This window comes from Parasteatoda tepidariorum, chromosome X1 (assembly GCF_043381705.1).
Source record: "Parasteatoda tepidariorum isolate YZ-2023 chromosome X1, CAS_Ptep_4.0, whole genome shotgun sequence".
NCBI lineage: Eukaryota > Metazoa > Arthropoda > Arachnida > Araneae > Theridiidae > Parasteatoda > Parasteatoda tepidariorum.
In genome coordinates, this window is record NC_092214.1 from 77,566,469 (window position 1) to 77,590,776 (window position 24,308).

Consider the following 24,308-nt stretch of genomic DNA (forward strand, 5'->3'; position numbering starts at 1 on the left):
ATAGAAAATTACTTGATGATTTACATCAAGAAGGCATAAAGTTTCAAGCAAAACATAGCATTACAGTAAGTGGTAAATAAATTGTATAGTTTATAAAAGTAAATATGCAAGGAATACTTTATTTCAATTAAGTATACAGTTTATGAAAAAATAAGTGTTTAAATTAACAATATACTTCGGAAATAGGATATTGCCCAAGCTTGGATTCCTTACGATATTTGCACCACCTTATGTTGCCTTTAATAAAAATAGAGCCAACAATCCCCTAAAAAATATGAATCACATAAGAAAACAATTTACAATTTAATATACTCATAAATATCATTGAAAAACAAAAAGATAATTATTCAGCAATAATCTTTGGAATAATTTATAAAATTCTAATTCTAAGGTCGAATTTTCTAATAGAATTTCGAAATTCTAAATTTCTCATGCTAAATAACTGAAACAGATAAAAAATTAAGCTGTATTAGCCAATTAACAATTTTTACTGTTCCTTCTGCATATTTTATAGTTCCAATATCTAATAGCAAAGCATTTTTTTCCAAATTTCAACTTGAATTGAATTAATATATATATTTATTTCTTGCACTAGTTTTAATTATATTCTGTTCCTAACCCTTCCCCAAAAGAATCAAATTGAGATACATTCTGCTTAAGTTCGAAATAGATTCAATAGATATTTGTAACTTAAGCATATATCAATTTGGAATTTAATTTAACAGATAACACACTTGATGCTTTTAGATGGCAATTTTAATAAAGAAGGTTCATTTTTTTAATTTCAACATTTAAGTTTTGTTTTAAGTGTCAGTTTTTTTTAAAAAAAAAAATCAGACAAATAAGGCAAGTTTGGATACTTCATATTTTTGATTTTGTTGTAATTTTTAGCATATGATCTTTATGTAAAACTATTAAATGCGTTTTTCTTGTAAAAAAAAATTTAATTCTTGGCAAATCAAAACTAAAGATCATTTGGCACTTTGAAGAAAACACATCAATTTACATATGGCAATATTTTGAAAGCCCTGATTTTATTTTATGTTTTACTACAATATTAGATATTTACAATATTAGGACAATATTACTTAAAATATTAGAACATAAATACTTATGGTTAATTCTTTGGCACAACGGTCAAAAGTCATTGAATATTCTAAGTATAGCAAAAACCAAATTAATACACAGATCAATGTTAACTTATTGAACTTTTACATAAAGTGGCTCTAAACTTTGAGGCCTGTTCATAAGTAGTTCAGTATGGAAATAATTAGGGAAAAGCTGTAAATTGACTTAATGTTGTGGTTTAGGCCAAACTGGACATATGATGTTTGCCTCCAACTGAGGAGAGCTAAGTTGCCATCTTGTATTAACAGAGGGGGGGGGGAGAATTTAAAGACGTGAAACTTACACTTCAGTTATTAAACCCGAGATATTGTTTCCAATATATTTTTTAACACTGAATCAAATGAAATCCTACCCAAATCAATAGGACTATAAATTCAAAATTATAAAAGTGGTTATGCATAAAAAGTACGTTTATGTACTTACATCTATTTACAAGTCCGATATTGCGGTATAGACAAGAGAGACATTGTTTTTCATGTATTTTTCTTTCTTTTTTTTGTATTTTACTGCATTATTATTATTATCATCATTATAATTATTTAAATTTAACTTTCTGTTTAATTTACGTAGTCATTTAAAACATGTCCTTGCTCTAATCTTTAATTGTTTTCTCCAGTCCTCAGCATATATATCATCAATGATTTTAATCATTCATGTTTCCTATTATTTATATTTCTACAGGTTGAATTTAAAGATAATGTTTTTATGCATTTTTTGAAAAGCTACTACAGTACAGAACCCGTTATCCGGAAATCAGAAAACCGGAAAACCAAAAAACCGGTTTTCCCGCCATTTAAAAAAAAAAATTTTTTTCCCCATAAGATTTTAGGATTTTTCTTTCTTTTTTGAAAGATGTTTACCTTACCATCATTTTGAATACAGTAATCATTAGTGTATTACTTCATCGTTTTTTCTTCTTTTTAAGTTTATTTCCAAATATTTTTTTTAGTTGGGTTTAACAATAAAAAGAACGGCTTTTTGTAGCGATTCAGAAAACCGGAAAAATCAGTTATCCGGATTAGCGATGGTCCCGATCGTTCCGGATAATCGGTCCCCTACTGTATTTTGTTACAGATTTCAAACTTAAAAATACTACGTCATATAGAGTTTTAAACATGATATACCATGAGAATTCACTACATTTGCTTGACTAAATTAATATAGCAAGCAATTTTCCTTGTATTCTGTATTACAATTATTTGCATGGTCTACAAGCTTATTTACACAGAGCAGTTATGAAGCTTATTGCAACAAACATGATATAATAAAAATGCATTTTAAGAAAAACACCACAATGCTACAGAAGAAAATAAGTTTAATGTATATAGTTAAACGTCACAAGTTAACACATGTATTAAACTTATTTTGTTCTGTAACTATTTATAAAAGTTTAAAAGTTAAATAAATTACAAAAACTTCATAAATTAACACATAAAAGATAGAAATCAATAATTACTCCAAGAACACCCAATAGAACAAATGGCACAAGCTCAAAGAAAATCCAAGGTCTAGTTTTCTCCACATAGAACATAACCAAGTGATCATTTCCAAAAGGATTAATAGATCTTAATACAAAAGCTGCAACCAGAGCACAAAAGAAAGATCGCCATAGTGTTTTTAAAGGAAAGTAATAACTGACCTAAATAAGAAATAACACACAATTAAACACTTAATAAAAAAGATTTTAGTGAAAGAAGACTTTAAGTAGCATTTTTGAGGAAAACATATTTTTCTAATTGAAATATAAAGCATTAATTTATTTTGCCCAAGTCTCTAAACTACTCAGTTTTCAGAAGATATTGGTATGTAGTGACATTTTTATTGAGTTATTTTAGAATTGGTTCTAAAATATAATCAATGACAACTTAGTAATTTTTTCTTTAAGTAGCACATTAAAATACCAAGAGTGTGAATGCAAAGATGTTTACCGTTTAAAAGAATCCAAAGCAAGATAAGGTGAAATTTGTACTATATATGAATACAAAACTACATAAATCAACTCATTTTTATGCCTTCGTTTGTGCCTGATTCACATTGTTTCACTTAATTAAGTTTAACGAAGTGTTACTATGCGAGTGTGATATATATATATATTAGAAATTAGAAGCTAGCTGACAAAAAAATAAGACATGGCATAATTTCTATTTCCTCATACGTTCTGAAATTTATTTATTATTTTTATTTTTTTAAATTTCATTTTACGAATTTAAGTAATATTCCTAAAATGCCTTTTAAGCACACACGGTAACAAATTAGTATTGAATTTTGTACCAAAAGTTCATTTATTATTTTTTTTTTAAATTGTGCCGGCATTTATATAAGTAGACATTTAACATAAATTAAGTGGGTGCTTCAGCGTAAAAGACAAAATAGTACATGAAAATTGGATCATTATATTCAAAATAATTCAAGGTGTTCTTTTTCTTTTTGCTCAATGTATATTTTAAAATTCATATTTTTTCATTCAAAAGGAAAATAAACAAAGTTATATGTCTGGAACAATTACAAAAATCATTGAAATTTCTCCGTTGAAAACAATCTGGCTTAATTATAATAGCCTAAAATTGTGTATGTTATATCTTCACAAATACAAAAAACATGGAAATTTGAGGAAATAACAAAATAGTCACACAAAAATTTTACTGAAAATCATTCAAGAATAAATTACTTAACTCAAAATCGACTTAAAAAAACACAATATAATGTTTTTCTTCCAATTTGGTATGTACTTTAATAACATTTCAGAAATAGAAAATCCTAATGGGAAAGCATAATGCATATACTCAACTGTGTTCTAATTATACCGTACAGATATACCTACAGTTGGGTATATAAACTCAAAGTAAATTTTTTTGAAGAATGAGATTTGGGAGAATTTCGATTATGTCTAAAAAGCACTGTTTAACAAAAAAACTCATTTTGTTCAGGGAGTTCTGATTATTAAACAATCAGCTCACCAAGTAACTGCTGAGTAAGGAAAATGAATTGACAGTAGACTGTTAAATTAATATTTTGATCTTTTAGTAATCTATGAACAGCAATTGTAAAATTATTGGACAATGAATAGTTCAAGAGAGAATTCATACTAAATTTTTCTTTTTTTACAGTTCTGGCTTGTGTAACTTTTAATTTGTGAAAACTTCATGAACATTCTATGAAATCATGATCTGGGGTGGGGGGTACACATAGTTATCTTTAAACTTTTTATACCATAATTATAAAAATTAGTTTTACCAATACTTTTGCATTTTTAACTGAGCAACCTTAAGTTATTCTTCTGTTACAAAACATTTTTTTCATATTGTTTATTACATATGAAACTCTCTTTTGATTCAAAAGGTGTTTCCATGCAGATATGATGGATTAGAAACAAAATCAAGTGCAATAAACATGTGTAACAATTTTAAGCCTTACTTTTTATTGCAAGGAATCATTCATAAAAAAATTAAACAAAATTGAAAAATTTGCAGGAGAAGGGTAGCTCAATGAAGAAACTATTAGTAATCCTTTACAATTCCAACATTATTATTTAATTAGTTTTCTTCCTGAAAGTTTTATCTGGTACAGATTTAGAAACCATGCACTTGTGTAAAGATGTAATAAAAGCAGGATTGCTAAGGTTTTGGATGCATTTGGTTTTTAGTGTTCAGTCTAAAACTGTCTTTACAACTTTGCAAAACCATTCTGTCCATAGCAAGGTTATGTATAAGTTTCATTGTCGAATAAGTATTTCAAAATGTTGCAATAAATTGTAATAATTTATAATTAAATTATTTATTAAATGTCGATCTGTGTCCTTAAATTAAATAATAAAAACAATGGTAACAAAAGTAGTAGGCCTTAACCTTCCTTCAAAACTGGACATTGTAGTGAACTTTTTGTGAAAAATTTTAAGTGGTTAAGAAATTTATAAAAATTACAAAAGATTAAAAAAAATTTAAAATGCTACTAATTATCAAATGGGGATCTTGCCTATGAAATATATTCAAAAAAATAAGAGACAGTTTGCCTTTTTAATCTACAAAGATATTTTTGAGAACTTTGAATAGGAAGTTTTATAGATATCATTTAAGTTTAGACAATATATCAGTTTATATAATGATGCCATATTACAGGGATAGTTTCAGATACTTTTTGACGGTAAATTACACAGGTTTAGTTCAAAGCTTATTTAGGAAGTTTAAAACTGCAACCCTGCATAAAGCCATGAATGATAAAAAAAACCTACATACTTCTTCAAGACTAAATAGTACACCTCCAATAGGAGCCCCAAATGCTACAGAAACACCAGCAGCTGATGCAGCTGATAAAATCTATCAGAAAAAAAGGAAAGTATTTAGTTTAAAATTTGGTTTTCGTATGTTAAAGAAATCAAAACTATATCTGTGGCAAACCTAACTTCAAACCATTGTGTTTAGTATGCAATGGTTTAACACTGTAATATAGTTTGCAGTAATATTATTTATAATCTTATAAGAAGAGAAGTCATCAAACATAAATAGATTAAATTGGTAAGAAAAGTAGCAATCACGAAGAATTAAATCAGAAAACATGAAAATTCATTAAACTTATATTATTATTTTTTCTAAAATGGATGCTAGAAAAAAGAAAAAAAAAACCAGCTTAGCATACTTATAAGTATATATTACTTCTGGACACTTTTGATGTAAACTTTGGTCATCATTTCTACATTTTTCTTTTTAGATGAGTCCACATTTCTATCATTCCATTCATTAAAGGTACAGCATAGATATATATATACACAGTAGAGCGCTGATTATCCGAACTCTTATCATCGAACGTCCAATTACCCGAACCATGTCAGATTTTTTTTTTTAAAGTTTAGAATACTTTTTAACTTATCGAAAAATTTTCTAAATTTAGAAGAATTAATAATATCCACAACATCTGAATACCATGTTTAATTTACAACCATATTTAGCAGCTTTCCTATAGTAGCCATACAAACATATATTGTTATACAGTTAAACCTACATACCCTTTAGCCCTCTTCAACTGAAAATTATCTTCCAAAAATGCGAACTTTATTTTGACAGTCTACAATGTGTGGAATGCAGAGGAAAATAAAGAAAAATGTGCTAAAATCAGTAATTGACAAAAAATTATATAAAGCTGAAATATAATTTTAAAAAAATTCAAACTGAAAAAAAAAGTTTAAAAAAAATAAATAAAAAATATTTAAAAATTGAAAAAAAAAAATTTTTAAACATGCCAGAATAGTACAGTACCAGAATAGTACAGTTTTAGATAGTACAGTATGGGACCCCTAATTCGGCAGGATCCCAAATTCGGCACTTAATCCGACCTTTTTTTTTNTTTTATTTTATTTTTTTTTTTTTTTTTTTTTTTAAGAAATTTTTAATTTTTGGTGATAAGAGGAAAAAAATCAGACATATTCTCTTTTGATTTCGAATTTTACTCTCTTGAAGTAAGTAACCATATTTTATCTTTTAAAAATAAAAAAAAAGCATGAAAAAAAAATTGTCAAACAAAACATCTGTTCCTAATGCAGTTTAAAATGATGTGAAATTGACACTTAATCCGACCTTTTTTTTTCTTCTTTTTTTAAAGAAATTTTTAATTTTTAGTGATAAGAGAAAAAAAATCAGACATATTCTCTTTTGATTTCGAATTTTACTCTTTTGAAGTAAGTAACCATATTTTATCTTTTAAAAATAAAAAAAGCATGAAAAAAAAAATTTCCAACGAAACATCTGTTCCTAATGCAGTTTAAAATAAAGTGAAATTGAAAAGTAAAAACACCAGCAAACACCATCATTTCCAATGAACAAAATAAAGAAATGCAAGTTGGGAAAAACTGATCAATCAATTTTGACAGCTGTGCAAGTGCTTCACTGGTTTGTCCCTGCAATTCCCTCTCCTGTTTGACCATAAATTGGCCACCCCTGTTGACATTGAAACTACCATGTGGTGCATAAAATGAATTCTATCCCTTCTGCTACTTTTTTATTTGATTTACTTATCTTTTTATTAGTTATTAGCTGTTATTTATTTTTTTTTTTGTTAATTGTTAACTTCTTTTTTATCACTATTAGTTGTTCGCTTGCTTTTTGTAGTTATTCATTGTTAGTTTCTTAGCATAAATTGTTACTTTTTTTTTGTAGTTCCTTGTTAGCTTTTTTTTTTGTGAGGTGCGCGTCTTTTGTTAAAACAAAATGTTACGTAAATGAAAAATCAAGAACAATGATTTGTTTCTTTCATTTTTGAAAAATTATTTTGATTAATATTCTGGTTTAAGAGGTTTGCTTAATATTTTAAAACGACAAAGGGGTTTTGGTATATGTCTAGTTTTTGTATGCTTAATTAAGTATTTTCTTTTTAGGTTAAATTTATTTCAATGCTAAGTACTATACATAAATATTTCATGGCACATGGCTCGTCGCAGGCCCAAACAAGGAGCACTGAAGTGAATCTTGACTTAGGGATTACTTCGGACAAAAAGTTACTAAGTCAAATTTTATGTTTAAATAAATTAAAAAATATAAAAAAATTTAAGAAGTTTAAAAATAAAAAATTTAAAACTTATCCTTTAGCTGATAATTTGCAGATTGACAGCCATTCCAATGTATTTTTTTGTAGATGTTTTAATATTATTCATTTAATTCAGTGCAATTGCTGTAATTTGTGTTATGTTGGTCAAACAGGTCTTGAATTTCATAAGCGGATTAATTCCCACAGATCTGCTATAAAAAATTTTAATAATAGTAATTGTTCTACTGATTATGAAATTTTGCATTTTCAATTTCATGATTTTGATAATGTTACTCTTTTTATTTTAGATTTTATGGAAAATTTAGATAATAGACTTGATTTAGAAAACATTTACATTAGTAGTCTTAAAACTCTTTTTCCATATGAATTAAATAGTACATTTAAAGTTTTTAATTTTCCTAGTGTTTTTGATTCAAAGTATAGGAATAAAAAAGGTAGTGGAAAAGGTAATGATAAAGTTATTGATTTTGATGATTTTTCAAATAATTGTAACTTACCTGTTAATTTGAATAATATTTTTAATATTAGAAAATATATTTTTGGTTCTAAAATTAAATTTGATACTGAACTTTTTAAATTTATTGTTTTGGATTTGATTAAATCAAAACTTGGTGTTAGTAAAACTTATTTGCTCTTTAATAAGGATTCTAATGTTATTATGGACATATCCTAATGATCCTAATGATTATGGACATATTATTACGGGAAATTTGGAGATTGCTGGTGATCAAGATTTAATTAATATTTTAAGTAAAGGTTCAAAATTTAGGACAAGATTTAAAATGAAAAATGAAGATTTTATTTTATCCATTAAAAAGGATCTTGATTTTTTTATAGCAAAAATTTCCAGAAAATGTCATTGGCCCGTTAAGGGTTTTTCAGATTGGAAAGCTAAAATTATTGAAATAGTTAAATTTAATTTATTTAATACCAGTTTTAATTCATACCCTTAGTGGTACTATTATTGATTATGATTTGTCTAGAAATACAGTAGAGAACCATTTATCTGGTATCCAGATAACGGGGAAACCAGAAAACCGGGCAAAAATTTTGCTCGGTTTTCCCACCATTTTAAACTAGAATGATTATGAAAAAAAGCGGAAATTGAACTCATCCTTGAAGTTGAGTAGAGGAAAATGTAAGGAAGGGGAGAATTTTTTCCCCCGCTTACCCAGAGAAACATCATTTCCTCCCTGACCCTGAAGGCAGGGAGGGGAGGAATGTTTTATTTTCTCCATTAGGCTGTCAATCAAGCTCAAGAGTGTGGTATGCTGATTTCGTTTTCTGTTTGATTTATGAGGGGGTGGGGAAAATGCATTGCATGCATATCAGTGAACAGAAGATAAAAGAGAAAAATATATTTATCTATTTGGCATCGATTAATAAAAATAAAATCTTTTTCTTTTGAATAAATTCTCATTCTTTGGAAGTGCGGTATCACTTGCAAGTTTTTATTGATGTGGAATCACATCTGCTGTAATTAAAAATCATGTTTTTATCAACAAAAAAAAGGAGAATTGTTTATTAATTTTAACATAGGATTATTTTATGAAGCAGATTGCAGTTTTGTTTTTCTGATTCCACTACGTTTGATTTTTTTTTCTTTTCTTGATAAATTTCGCACTCAATAAATTAATTCTTTTTATTCATAAATTTTATCATTAGGTTTTTTTTTAAAATTCCGTTGATCTTGCCTTGTTCCGGGTTTTAATATTTATGCTAGTGCCTTTTTTAACTATCGTTTCGGTTCGATAATTTTCAAGTGTTTTTATTTAGATTAATAAGTTTTCCTTTTATTTTATCGTTTCCCCCCGTATAATTAGGTATGAAATATATTGCGTTATTTAATCATTGGTTTTGTTTATATTATTTAATTTAGGAATTGTAATTATTTTTAAAAAATAAATATGAGAATTTTGTATTTTTTAAACTTGATTTTCTTGTCTAAACTTGCAAATTTTTTTGTTCTTTTAAATGTTATATTTCTACCATTTTTTTTTCTTTTTAAAGTTAGGAGTACCTTTCTTTTTTCTCTTACTTTATGCATTACACTTTTTCCTTGTAATTTGGGTTCGATAAAACATAGATTAACAACACTTTTTGGTCGATCCAGAAAACCGGGAAATTCAGACATCCGGGATAGCGATGGTCCCGAGCATCCCGGATAATTGGTTCTCTACTGTATTAAAATTCTTAAAGATAAATTTATTTTTACTATTGTTGATAAAGCTTCATGTAATTTTTGTATTATGTGTAAATATTTTTTTTAAAAATTGATTATTGGAGAATATAACGCAAATAATACTTATTGAAAATTAAAAGAAGATAAGAAAGTTTTTGAAAAAAGAATTATTGCATTTAGTAAAAAATTAAAATTTAGGTTAAATAGGATTACATTTCCATATTTATATCCTATTGTTAAATTTCATAAAAGCCTGGTTAAATTTAGGTTTATTGCATGTGGTACTAATTGTTACAATTCTGATATTAGTAAAAAGTTTTTTAATTGCTAAAAATTATTTTACGTAAAATTAAAAAAAAGAAAAATATTGTTATAGATAGTAATGTTGAAGTTTTGGATTATATTAATAATAAATATTTCTAGCATTAATACTTTTCATTTTGAAAATTTGTATAGAAGTATACCACATGAACAGATTATTGAAATTTGTTGCAAAATTTATTTAATGAGAAAATTGATAAGTCTTATTGGTTGGATTTATGTAGGTTTAATCTTTTTGAGAATGTTCTTTTTAATGGTTTAGATTTTTATAAAGAAATTATTGGAATTCCCCAAGGTAATTCCTTTTGTGGTGCTTTTGCTAATATTTTTTTGCATTTTTTTGAAGCTAAATTTCTTGAGTATAATGAATTTAAAGTTTTCACATATATTGATGATTTGATTTTGTTTAATTGTGATAATTTTAATTTTGTTAATAGTTATTATGCTAAAGATTTGGTTTTAAAGAAAACCAATGAGAATTGCTTAAATGTTGAATATTTAGATTTTAAAATTGATATTGTTGATAAAATAATCAAAATTGGTGTTTTTGATAACAGGAAAGCTTTTAAATTTAAAGTTATTTTTTTCTTCAACTTTCATACTAATCTGTGTAATAACATTTTTAAAAATTTAGTTTTTTCACAATTGGTTAGGATTAAAAATATTTGCAATAACGTTGAAAGGTTTCAGAAGGCTGTGAATAATTTTTTTGAATAATTTGAGTAATGATGTTTTTCCTTTTAACTTTTGTAATGTTAAATTTTTGATTAAGAAAATGATTGAAGAATACTAGATTTTTATTTCTTATAACAGGGCGCAATTCAAGTCTGAACTGAGCAGCCCTAGTTAAGCATTATGTTAATTTCTTACGTTATCTTCTCCTTCACTTCTTTTTTTCAATCTGTGCATTTTAATAGATTCTTTTGTTTTAAGTGTTTCCTTTGCATTTAGTTTGTTTGTGAAATCACTGTTTGGCTGGTGTGAGTTTTTATTTTCTCAAGTTTTTGCTTGAATTTCTTTTCTGAATTGGTTTTATGTATTTCATGTATTTTTTCCTGGACTTATACAAAACCTTCGGGGTACTGAGAGAGTTACTTTTTGCATTTAATTTTGCCTCTCTCTCAAAAGAAAAGGTTTTGTTTTATGGCTTCCGAAGGCCGGTATCCCCTGAAGACGCCGGCTTCGTTGGTCATAATTTTAGTTTTATTTCCATCATTTTCTTTATTGCTATATTTATTCTTCCTTTTGGATTTTCTGCTGTTTTCTTTCAAAGAATGTTTTGTCAGTTAAAAATTAAATATTTTGTATTCTTTTACCAAGAACAATGATCTCGCACCAAGAAGAAATGATTATTTCTTCTTAGGATTATTTCAGCTTGCATTATTTCTTTCTTCGGATTATTTCTTCTTGATTACATTATATAGATTATTATTTTAATTGATGAAATTTCTTAAGATGGGACAGTTTTAAATTCACCCCATCATAATCTACAATCGAAACTTAGCTAAATTTATTGGTTTTTCTGAAATTAACAGCATAATAGAATTATCGTAATATATGGGCGCAATATTGGAATTTCCGGAAGAGATTCGAAATTCGGCAAATTCCGAAATACGGAATTTTGTCGGTCCTGTGAGTCCCGGATTTTGGGTCCTATACTGTACTACCAGTCCTAAGCCTAGAAAAAGTATGAAGGGAAGTCAGTGCATAAATAATAATTATTTAAACTAGATTTTAAACAACTTTCCAACTATCTAAACTTTTCATTATCCGAACCATGTTCGGTCCAGAGCAGTTCGGATAATCGGCGCTCTACTGTGTATATATATATATATATGAAAACTAGAGAAAATTTCATCACAATTTGATACTTAGGTTAAAAATATGCATTATTTATTTTTACCAATTTAAATAGTTTAAACTTTTATTTTACTGATTATGATCAGCAGAAGATAAAAGGATGATTGTTATAGTTATTGTTTATGCATTATATATATATATATCCTGCATATTTCATTTTTCATACTTCTCAGATTAAAGAACTACTGAAACATATTGCTACATTTTTATTCTTTTTACAATGGATAGCTATATATTTGTAACTTATATTCTAAAGCTACCTAGAATTATATTTCTTATCCATATCCAAAATCCATATAGATTACAGCTTACAGTGAATTTGAATAAATATAATTAGTGAACATATTTATATTTTACTATTATTTAGTAAAAAAGTTATAATCCAATAAAGTAAAGTACTAAATTCAACATAAAATACACATAATTTTTTTAAAAAAATCTTTAGATTCAGTTGCAAAAAGTAGTATTTGACAAAAATGACTAGGAAAATGCATAAACCAACTGTCATACACATTAGCTTCGCCATAAGTATAGGTGTGAAAACAACATAAAAAGCAGAAAAATATAGACATTAGGAAACTATGATGCGATATAAGGCAATGCAATACTTAAAAAAAGCATAAAAAGATACAAAATATAACAGAAAGTGTAGAAAATAAACAGCAATAGAAAAATGGAAGTCTCTCAATGCTTCATTATAGTTATTTTTTGTTTTGTAAAAATCAGAAACTAAATGGCCTTTATTTACTTGGAAAATATTTTATCGACAAAAAAAAGAGTGATAGAAAATGCATAAAGAATGACAAGCCAAAAATTCATTTTGAAAATTAAATTAAACTAAACTGATGTTGAGAAAAGAAGAAAAAAAAGAATACCCTCTGTTAACTTTATATTAAAGATACTGTCTGCTAACAAAAACAAATTTTCAAAAAAATTATTTTTCTAGAGTCCCATTAAAAGGGGTAAATATATTTTTAAGTTTCATATCACAGTAGTAGTACTCAGTTTCCTCAAGAATATTACAGCATATACACTAACATGATACTTGTATCTGGGAAATTATGGGCTATTGTGTTTGAAGGGTTATGTTAGAAATGTACTTCATTGCAAAAAAATACTGATTAACTTTAAAAAACTCATAAAATATTTCTCTACAGACATCATTTAAATTCTTTGATACCTTTCCTTTAGAGATTTTTTTGAAATCATTGAGAATGCCTTTTACTTTTAATTGCTTGCTGTGAATTTCGGTAACTATAAAAAAGAATTTTGCTACCCTTTGACTTCATATTAAAAATGTTGTACAGCATTAAAAAAAATATTTGTTTCCTCGTGACTTCCTTAAATTACTCTGAGTTTCAAATACCATATATATTCAGTCCAAATTTTATATTAATATTGGATACTTGACTATTTAATCCCATAACGATTATATCCCTAAATTAAAGCAATTAAAATATCTTCCTTTTGTCTTTTTGGTTTTAAGAGAAATTTTTTTTTTAAAAGTTACCTCTCTTTTTTTAGCTTCATTTTTTCCATACTTTGTGAAAAGGTAGGAAAATATATTTCCAATACAGCAAGCCACATGAACCAAAGGACCTTCTTTGCCTAGAAATAATTTAAATAATATTTTATAGCACAATTCTAATTTTCCAAATAACTTGTTTTTAAGCTTAGTAAGCATTAAAAGAACTAAAATATTTTATAAAAGAGTTACTTAAAAAATTTTAAAATTTAATTTAAAAAAAATTTAAAGTTTTCATACCAATAATTAGTACAAACAATTTATGGTCATACACTATTATATTATACAATATACACATTTCAGTCCATGGGTGTCACAAGGGCACAATTTTTGAGGAGGACTAAATGAAATTACATAGACACAAAAGCTTTCTAAGTTTCACATGTAAAGAAAGAAAATTCTTAAATGTACTAAATACCTGCAAACAGATTAACTATTTTATATCTTTCTTATTTTAAACTTTAAAAAATGTATATTGATGACAATAAGGAGACTCTAAGTGACTATTAAAAAGAAAAACTAGGGAAAATATGTTTGCAATCATTTGTTGATTAGGATGCATAAACTTTCATATATAATTTAGACTGTGTGACTAAATATTTAGCAAAACAGAATAACTAAGTACTCAATTGCTGAAGATTTTTATTGCAAGGTGAAGATCTTTTTGATTTAATTAACTTATTACCTTAATAAGTATTTTAAACAATTTTTTACTCAAAAATATAATTTTTAATCAATATTAATGCCAAAATGCATAATAATTAGTATTCAACACACGGAATATTCAGCAGACCAAATATTCATTAATTGGCAAAAATCAGTAGTCAGAGCATTCCAAATAACCACTCCAATAACTATCATACATATTATTTTATGCACATAAATTACAAATTCAAAAGCAAACCTAAGCTGAGTCCAGCAGCTACAGCAAGCATCATGCCTATCGACTTAATTGTAAGAGTCCATTTACCAAGATATCCTCGGATAATAAACCCACTTAATATTGTTTTTATCTGCAAAAGAAGAAATCCGATTAAAAAAGTGTGTACAGGATTTCTACAAGCTTTTTGTTTAACTAAGGCATTCTCAAAACTATAATCAGAAATTATGCTTTTATATTTTATGAACAGAAGTTGGAGAAAACTTAAAAATGTAAAGCATTTAAATTTTGAAATTATCTTTAAGTATATTTCACAATATTTTTAAAATAATTAAGTGTAATTGCAATCTATATTAAGAAAATTGTCCATGTTATGCAAATTAGAAAAATTACAGCATAGGGTATTGAATTACATAAAAATGTGGACTGCAATAGTTAATACAGTCTAAAATGACATTCTATGTGTGCTTTTCTAAATAATTTTAATCAGCAATGCCAATACAAGATTTTGAAGCATAACTATTTTTTATCCAAATAATAGTTGCAACCATATAATAAAGAAGGGTAAAGGAAAAACGATTTCTACAATGGATTTCTCAACAAGCATATCATATTTTTTTGTTCTGATATCCTTGATGAAACAAATGTTTAAAAAAAATTAAGAGTAGGAAAGAGTTTAAAAAAAAGGCTAACTTAAACATTAATAACTTTAATGTTATTAATTCATATGTATTTCATTTAATAACTAATTTTTGTTGAATGCAAGTATAACTTGGAGAGAATAAATTATTATAACTTACTTTAGTTAGCACAAAAAATTTTAAATCTATAGCATTTTTTCAATATTTTATAGCTTGCATCTTAATTTCATAAACTAATCTTTAAAAAAAACAGATATTAAGGATAAAAATTGTAGGATTATTAAAGAAATAATCAAGAAAATTAATGACACTAAAAAGATTATTTAATTTAAATCAATTTATAAAACTTTTCACTACTAGCACCACTTAACTTGAGTTTTCTGATAAATAAATAAAAAAGATACGAACCTCAGGTATTCCGGATCCACATGCATACGGAGCAAAAGTTCTGACAAGTAAAACAGCAAGCGCAGCAAATAAAAGGCTCCATAAAATATACATGATAAACTCAATAGCTGTTGAACCAAAATTAATACTGTAGTAACCAAATTCTTCTGGCCAAGTATGCCACTGCAAGAAAATATATTTCAAGGTTTTTAATTGAATGCATATATTTCACATTATAGAAAAGGCTTGAATATTCAAAATGCATAGATAGTATTTGCAAATTTTAAATAAGCAAAAATTTTGAATACACAGTATCAAAATATTTAGTTTGGCATATAACAAATTTTCAAGAAAAGTGCAGTACTTTAAAAAAAAACTTATTAAAAATATAAGTAAATTGAAATGAAAGAAAAACAATTTATAACAGATGTCCATAAAAAATAATTTCGAAGAAAAATAAGAGTTTGATAAAAATTAAAAAAAATAATAGTAACAAAATTACAAAATTGAAAAAAGCATATCTTGAAAAAAAAAAAATAATAATGTTTAACTTATTATTTTTTTTTATTTTATTATTTTTTCCACAAGTTATCAGTAATTATACAATAATGAGTTTATTTTAAACTTTAAATAAGCACAAATAAAACACAATCTTAATAATGTATCTGTTTATTTTTATTTTATTACAATAAAAAAATTTATTTTTTAGAATTATTTGCAAATTCATCTCTTTTGTCCATCATTAAAAGTAAGAAAAAAATAAAATAAACATTTCATAATAAGTTTTAAAAAAAAACACGCATATGAATAATAAAATTAACTCAGATTATTTGACATATCTAACAATTTAATACCAAAATGTATACATTCATAATAATGTACGCATCCATTTTATCAATTGAAAATAATAACCAATTAAGATTTTTCAGGCCATTTATCATATATACCAAGCTCTCTGAACACATAACTACTTGGTACAATATGCCATACAAAAAAAATAACTTACGGGGAGAACAACATACTCAGAATTAGTAGAGCATCATATGTACTAAGATTCAGCGGATAGGCAGATAGGCATAAGAAGTAATCCGATGGTCAGGTATAATATGTCACCTGAACCTATTATTGGTTGGCTGCGTTGCTTTCAGCCAACTGCTATTTTATTTATTTGTTCAATTCCAAAATGAGCTGGCAAATACAATCAACATGGGAATTTTCAAATAAATGTCTAAAAGAGTAGCAAAGAACTGTTAATAAATAGTGCAAAAATGCAGTAACAGACCAATTATAACTAAAAAGAGAAAACATTCCTGCTCCTCCCCAACTCTGACATTGATTGGGGAACATGTGGGTATCCTCTATTACTGTGTCCCTACATGTAGCTTTTCCTTTATACTTAGGGGCCTACCCTTCCTTGGGGAACCTTTTTACATTACATCTATGGAAACTAGTCTTCTTTCCATTTGTAAATTGTTTTGGTATTAAGTTGCCAAATAACTGTGATAACTTATACCTCATGATCATTTCTGTAACGATTGATACCTTTTGATCTACAAAAAATGTTATTAGATAGCCTTTTTTCAGCTGATTGAGCTTAACTTGGTCAAATATTATACAGTGACAGTGTTTGAATGTTTGTTGATCAACAATGGGGTTAGCAGTCAAGAGTTTGGCAGAAAATTGATGAGGATAATGTTTGTTTCGCCATTGCAATATCAGTTGAGATAAAGATATATGATAGTCAGGGTCAACGATAAATCACCAGGAACTAATATAGTGTAATATACCCAATAAAAATGCTAACAGATTCCAATGAGAATGGAGAGGCACCAGTTTCAAATAAAGATCTGAATAAGAGGGTCAATTTATACTTATTTAGTTTATAGTTTCCATACATTTAAAATAATTTATAAATTTCACACCCACAACTAGTTTCATTCTTTCTTGAATCATTATGTTGCCTTTGTTACTTAAAAAATGTAGCCAATAAGTTTCAAGTGATTTCAGATCTTTTAGAAGCAAAAACCTTATTACTGATTGTACTTCCATGACTAAATTTTCAATCTCAGTGTGCATTAGTGTGTAGAAAAAACTGCATAGTCACAAACTTTGTCAAGTTTGATGCATACCAGGGATCAAATATTTATTGCCCGACATGCCTGGGGCATGCAAAAATTCAAATCAAGCACTCTCTCAAATTTCAGTGAAAATTAACAAGATGCCTGATAAGGCAGATCACAAGTATTGAAGGGAAAGAAAAAAAAATTAAATTAGTTAAGGCCGAAATATTAGTAAATTTAATTATATAACTAAGAATTGATGAAACAATGTTAACAAATTTTTTTTATACTTCTACTCATACTTATTTTAATAAATAAAGTTTACCTCAATTGTTGAGTATAAAAAAAAAATTAATAAATTTAAATATCAATATCTCAGGAGAGACATCATTTTTATAAATTTATATCTATTTCCAATCATTAATGAAATATGATAGTTAAAAAATTTAATATGAATAAGCATTGATGAGAAGGAACCTTCAGATTAATAACAGAAATATTCATACATTTTCATTAATATGTATTAAAAAAAGATGTTAGGCATGTGAAATTAGGGCATGTATCTCGTACAGTGATCAGAAGTAGCGCACTACAAGTAGTGAAACTAATTAAAGACACAAATTTTTCTCAGTTTGCAGTGTGCTACTTTTTTACAAAAGTACTGTAGCGAGTAGTGCAATTACAAAAGAACAGTAGTTTCTAGCGATTCCAGGAATCTACTTTTAACGTTAGTTTAGTATAGAAACAAGGTTCTAACTCAGCAAAATTTTTGAATTTGATGCGTACAAATCTTTGTGCAGGTCTGTTAATGGAGGCAATGAAAATACCTTTCATGCTATGGCTGAGTGTTAACAAGAATTGCTTATTTAGAATCACGTGTAACTAAAACTTAAGAATACATCACGAATAATAGAAAATTTTTCACTTTGGTCACACTTTTACATACAAATGTATACACATGTAATATAGATGTTATTTCAAAGGAAAGGAACATATTTTTGATGTGTTACTCGTTATTTCCATTCATTTCTTAATATAAATATTTGCTGCCGAAAAAAGCATAAAAAGTTGAGAAAGTTAAATTAACAAACTAAAGAATGTTTTAGAACAACAAACTGACTCATGCAAACGTAAATAAATATTTCTTGATAATTCAGGTTTAATATAAGCCAATTTTCCATTCAATACCATTTTGAACATAGGTATAAATTAATTTGTACTGCAAAGTTAGTCTCCTTAAAGTAGTAACTACAGTTCGAAAGTAGTTAGTAGTCACTACATTTAAAAAAAGTAGTTGTAATAAACTACAAAAATAATGTAGTTTTTCCAACCACTGATCCAGTAAGCCAACATGTGGAGCTGGGCAAGTAAAAATGTTACGACTTTTTTAGCACTGGTGCACACAGGACAATGGAAAAGGCTTGATAATAAATCAACATCACTAGCCATGCCTCTGGTCAACAAAACTCAACTATATTACATGAATATTCAATAATTTGAGATTAAACCATATAGTCTTGTTTCTACATTCAACTAAGGAATACTATTAGTAAAGCAAGATATAAATCTATGTGAAATTTCAACTTATTACATATTATTTGCATAACTTGTTTCAACAGTGAATTTAAATTTTTTAGTATCTAGAAAATTAGTACATCATTAATTTAAAGTTCACCTGTGCACATTTATCTCCTTCATAGAAGGTGTCATTGCTAGACCAACAACATTGCTCACGATTCAACCAAAATGCTTCAGGACATATGCCTTCTTTAAGATCTTTCATCCACCCAGCACCTATGTCTATTATACCAGATACAACACCTATAAATAGACAAAACTTTAAAAAGAATGTGGCGATAAAAGTATGAGATGTAGCATCAGCAAAAATGGATTGATAAATTAAATATACTAAGGTACACCGTCTGAATATTGCTAGGTAATATCAGAATTTTAAATATTGCCAGAATTGGCAGTTTTAAACCATAATACAAACAAAATATTTTATTTTTTTTTAAAAAAAAAAGGAAAAAAAGTCATGATTTTTTATTCAAAAAAATCTCTGTAATTATTTAAATTTCTATTAGTATTTATATACTTTTAGCTTGAATATAACTAAATGAAAAATATTAAATTTCTTCAAAAAGTTTTCAATTTTAAATTTAATGCAAATACTAATGAGTATCACTTTAAATAAATACAAGCATGTAATTTTTTAATGAAATGCTTATGGATCATTGCATTGCTTTCCTGCAAAAATATCAACATAAAACAAATTAATGCAAGTAAATTTAAGGCGAGGTTACAATGTCTCTAAAAATAGACCATCACCATTCCTTGTTCCGATAGTTTTCAAAGGTAGTTAAATGACATAATTATTCAACAACCTAAGATAAGTTTCTCTAACTTTTCTTTCTATCTTTTTAAAGATATATTATGCCTGTTACAATCAAAAGAATATATAGGAATGGAAATATGAATTTTATATTTTCTTTTCGGGTTTTTTTAAGAAGTATTTTCTGCTACTAAGGTTAAGTGCCCTAAGTCTTTTATGTATATATTATAAAAGTATTTGATCTATGAGAAGCATGTTGAAAGACATACTGAGAGACAGTGAGAAAACGTATGTTGAGAAACAAGCAAAAAAAAGATATAGGGTGCAACTGTTGTACCAGCAATCTCCAAACGAATAGTTAACACAAATAGTAAATACCAAAAAACATTTATGAACTAAAAATAAAGGATCAAATTTTGATATTTTGGAAGAATAATTAGGAATTGGGCAAGTCCAGAAAATGGATTTGATAGTCACATTTAATATCATTCATTTTGAAAGTTTTTAAGAGAAAAAAACAATGTTGTATTATTCAATAAAAACTAACAAATTGTCAATAATTAACCACAATTTCATACAATATTTTCATATAGGTGAGTATGATAATATATATATATGGGTGATTCTCATGAAACATGACAATTCGGACCGAACAATTTCTTCAAATTTAAAGTCTTCAAAATAATCTAAAATTTTTTTTGTATACTACTTTAGCTACACTTATTAATATCTTATAGAGAGCAGTGTAATTTATTGACATTTGCTCGAGGAAAAAAAAATAGAAATTCACCAAATTTTGAATGCCAGGAAAATGACATATTACCTTAGAAGTTTAAGAAACAGTCATTTTAAGTTAATAGTAAGTAACTCAACTTAAGCCTTTATGTTAGATGAACCATAAATTGCTTAAATTAATTCTTTTTATCCACTGTAGAAAGAAAAGAAAAAAAATTTGAGGCTGATATGTACAGAATAAAATTGTGTATAATAATCAATCATTAAATAAATAAATAACTTTGATTACATCCAAGCATATTACAATCATACATAAACTTGGTATTAGGTTAATATTTGCTTTCCCTCTTTACAGTATTAGCAGTTAAAAAGAATTTCTGGTAACACTTCAATGTCCTGGCATTCATAAGCCAGGAAAATGACAGCCAGGATAATGACAAATTCGCNTATATATATATATATATATATATATATATATATATATATATATATATATATATATATATATATATATATATATATATATATATATATATATATATATATATATATATATATATATATATATATATATATATATATATATATATATATATATATATATATATATATATATATATATATATATATATATATATATATATATATATATATATATATATATATATATATATATATATATATATATATATATATATATATATATATATATATATATATATATATATATATATATATATATATATATATATATATATATATATATATATATATATATATATATATATATATATATATATATATATATATATATATATATATATATATATATATATATATATATATATATATATATATATATATATATATATATATATATATATATATATATATATATATATATATATATATATATATATATATATATATATATATATATATATATATATATATATATATATATATATATATATATATATATATATATATATATATATATATATATATATATAAATGAGCAAATAATAATTTAAACTTTTTCTTCCACAGATAAAAACACATGTTTCTCCTCTTTTTTTCCTTTCATTTGACAAAACAAATTAGCGCAGATAATCAGATAAAAATAACAAAAAAAAACAAGCCTCAAATTTTAAAAGTAAATTAAAAATGTTACAAGTTGGAAAAAAAATAAACAGGAAGTAATATTACAAATTTCAGGAATCACTTTTTTAAGCACTTGATTATTAAAGATTCACACGTAAACCCATGTGCTTTTATCGATTGCATTTTCATTATTGCCACGGAATTTCATAAGATTTATGAAACCTCACTTTTTTTATGCTATATTGTTTTGAATTGAAAATTTTGAAATATGCATTTGAATAATCATTTTTTGGTGCAATCAATTTGTAAACATTTTACTGTCCATGTAACTTTGTCAATCGCATTTTCAACAGTTATTGCTTGGAATTTTCATAGAATTTTTTAAATTTTTGATTTTTTTCTGATATACTATTATAATCCAAGAATTTCGCAACACACTTTTGAATAATCACTTTACAATGTGCTCCAAGTGTGAAATTCTTTTAATGGTAGTAATATTTCTATGCAAATCAAGATGGAAAAAAAAAACACTTTTTCAGGCTTTAGTGAAATGCCGCTGGAATCACAAAACACAGGATTTTGTTTCTGTGATATCTGATTTTTTTATCATATTAAGAGTGAAAATTGGATAAAAATAAATAAAAAATCATAAAAAGTGGAAATTAACGGAAAAGCGGAGGATTCCCATCCTTGTTGGTTTTAAATTCAAAGAAAGTAGATTCTAGTATCTTTAATAGGGCAGCATCCGCCAATTTGAATTTTGTTCCGGTTTTTTGGTTTTCCGGTTTTCTGATTTCCAGATAACGGGTTCTGTACTGTATTTGTATAAAGACTATCCTAACATATATGTTTTGTGTTGTTTCATGTTCAGCTAAGGAAAATTCTATATAGGAATAGTCTTAATTATAACTTAAGGTTGGTGAAACCAACCAATATTTCTGTTATAGGAAAAAAAACTATCAAACACTGTACCCAGTACATCCCTAGTTCTGATTTTTATTTCAGGAAATATAAGTATAGCATATGAAAAATAAACATATGTACAATAGTTTACATATTGATTGCCATCAAGACATTTCAGAAATTAGTTTTTTTTTTTACTGATCCCTTAAACTAGAAACTTAACTATTACTGAAAAATATGAAAAATTGCACCATTTCAGCATATCGTTTTAGAAATTTCTAAAAAAAAAAATTCTAGGTAGCTTTTGTCCACATGGTCTTGATCAAATAAGATAATGCAATAGAAACTAAAAGAATTTTTTTAGCTCTTTAAGTGTCAGCTTCAGGTTATTTTGGCAGCTTTTGTCCACATGGTTTTTATCAAATAAGATAATGCAATAGAAACTAAAAGAATTTTTTTAACTCTTTAAGTGTCAGCATCAGGTTATTTCGAACTTAATGTTTCTGGCTTTTCTGCATCATAAAATCAGGTTTTAGCCAAATTATTCAATTAAAAAGTATTGCAGAGCAGGAAAAATTCCATAACAATTGCGAATTGTGAGAGTCAAAACACTTAGAAGGTTAAAAAGGAACTTTTAATAAAAACCTACCAGCTGCTAAACCAGCCAAAAGAACACATAGCCAACCAGACCAAGCATCATGAAAACCACGCATTAAATCACAAATTGAATCTCCCCTTTTCTTTACAATATGCCGATGTCGCATTCTATCTCTTGCAATATCTCGTTGCCAGTCAATGGTATGAAAATCATCATATTGACCAATCCCAGGAGGTAACTCTTCAGTATCTCCTGAAGTAAAAATACATATGTAAATAGAATATTCATATTTAGTATGCATACATATAATTGCATGTATAAACTATTATACTGACCTACAATAAAATGATGCAATGAATCTTTTTAATTATTACCATACATACAGATCATCTGAAACTACTTTGTCACCAGTACCCGTTGTAAACCAACAATACCAAATGATATTACAAGTTCTCTTATGCAAAATAAATCAAAAGTTAATCTTTTGTTTCTCTTATATTATTCAAAAGAAATTAGGTCTAACTAGTTATTTTTATCATATTTTTTTATGGTAAAAGAGGTCAATGACTTTGAAAATTAAGTCACAGATAGTAGTAGAAAAAAATGAATGCCCTGAAGATGAATTATTACAGATCCTGAAATCTGTTATAATTTTCTAGATCTCTAATGAGGAAAATCATCCGCCCGAGTTCCAAATAAAACATGATAAGTTCACTTCAGTCCCTTTTTTAATGTGAAACTTTAACAACTTTATCAAATATTGCATATTCAACAATTTTTAAAATTTATTTTTATTTTATTGTTTTATATGTCTAGACATATAAAACAATATAAAATATAAAACAATAGACACATAAAACAGTAGAAGAACAGTAATAGAAACAGTTGCACATTTTAAGAAACCTTCTTATAAATAAATGCAAAATACATGAAGTTGTTTAGAATTAAGAAAAGTGTTCAGTTATTAATATTTTATAATCTTCTAATGATGCTTCATCTGACAAGGAAGGGGCATGACTTGGGAAATTTATATTTTGGGATGCAAGTTTATGTATTAGTAGTATACTCTTAAGTAATGTAATTCAATTACATGTAAGAATATAAGTAGTCTCATAATC

At 26.2% G+C, this 24,308-nt stretch overlaps 1 protein-coding gene across 2 annotated transcripts in view; it reads right to left on the reverse strand.

The window, feature by feature from the left end:
• Positions 1-24,308, reverse strand: part of LOC107445260 (chloride channel protein 3) — an 83,513-nt gene that overhangs the window by 33,362 nt on the left and 25,843 nt on the right. For both annotated transcript variants that reach the window (XM_021144638.3, XM_021144637.3), the window contains 8 exons: positions 23,242-23,442; positions 19,194-19,339; positions 15,480-15,641; positions 14,455-14,563; positions 13,536-13,633; positions 5,361-5,441; positions 2,585-2,767; positions 176-265 (listed from right to left, as the gene is read on the reverse strand). In XM_021144638.3, coding sequence (XP_021000297.1) covers positions 176-265; positions 2,585-2,767; positions 5,361-5,441; positions 13,536-13,633; positions 14,455-14,563; positions 15,480-15,641; positions 19,194-19,339; positions 23,242-23,442 — 1,070 coding nt within the window. The remainder of the gene's footprint in view (positions 1-175; positions 266-2,584; positions 2,768-5,360; positions 5,442-13,535; positions 13,634-14,454; positions 14,564-15,479; positions 15,642-19,193; positions 19,340-23,241; positions 23,443-24,308) is intronic.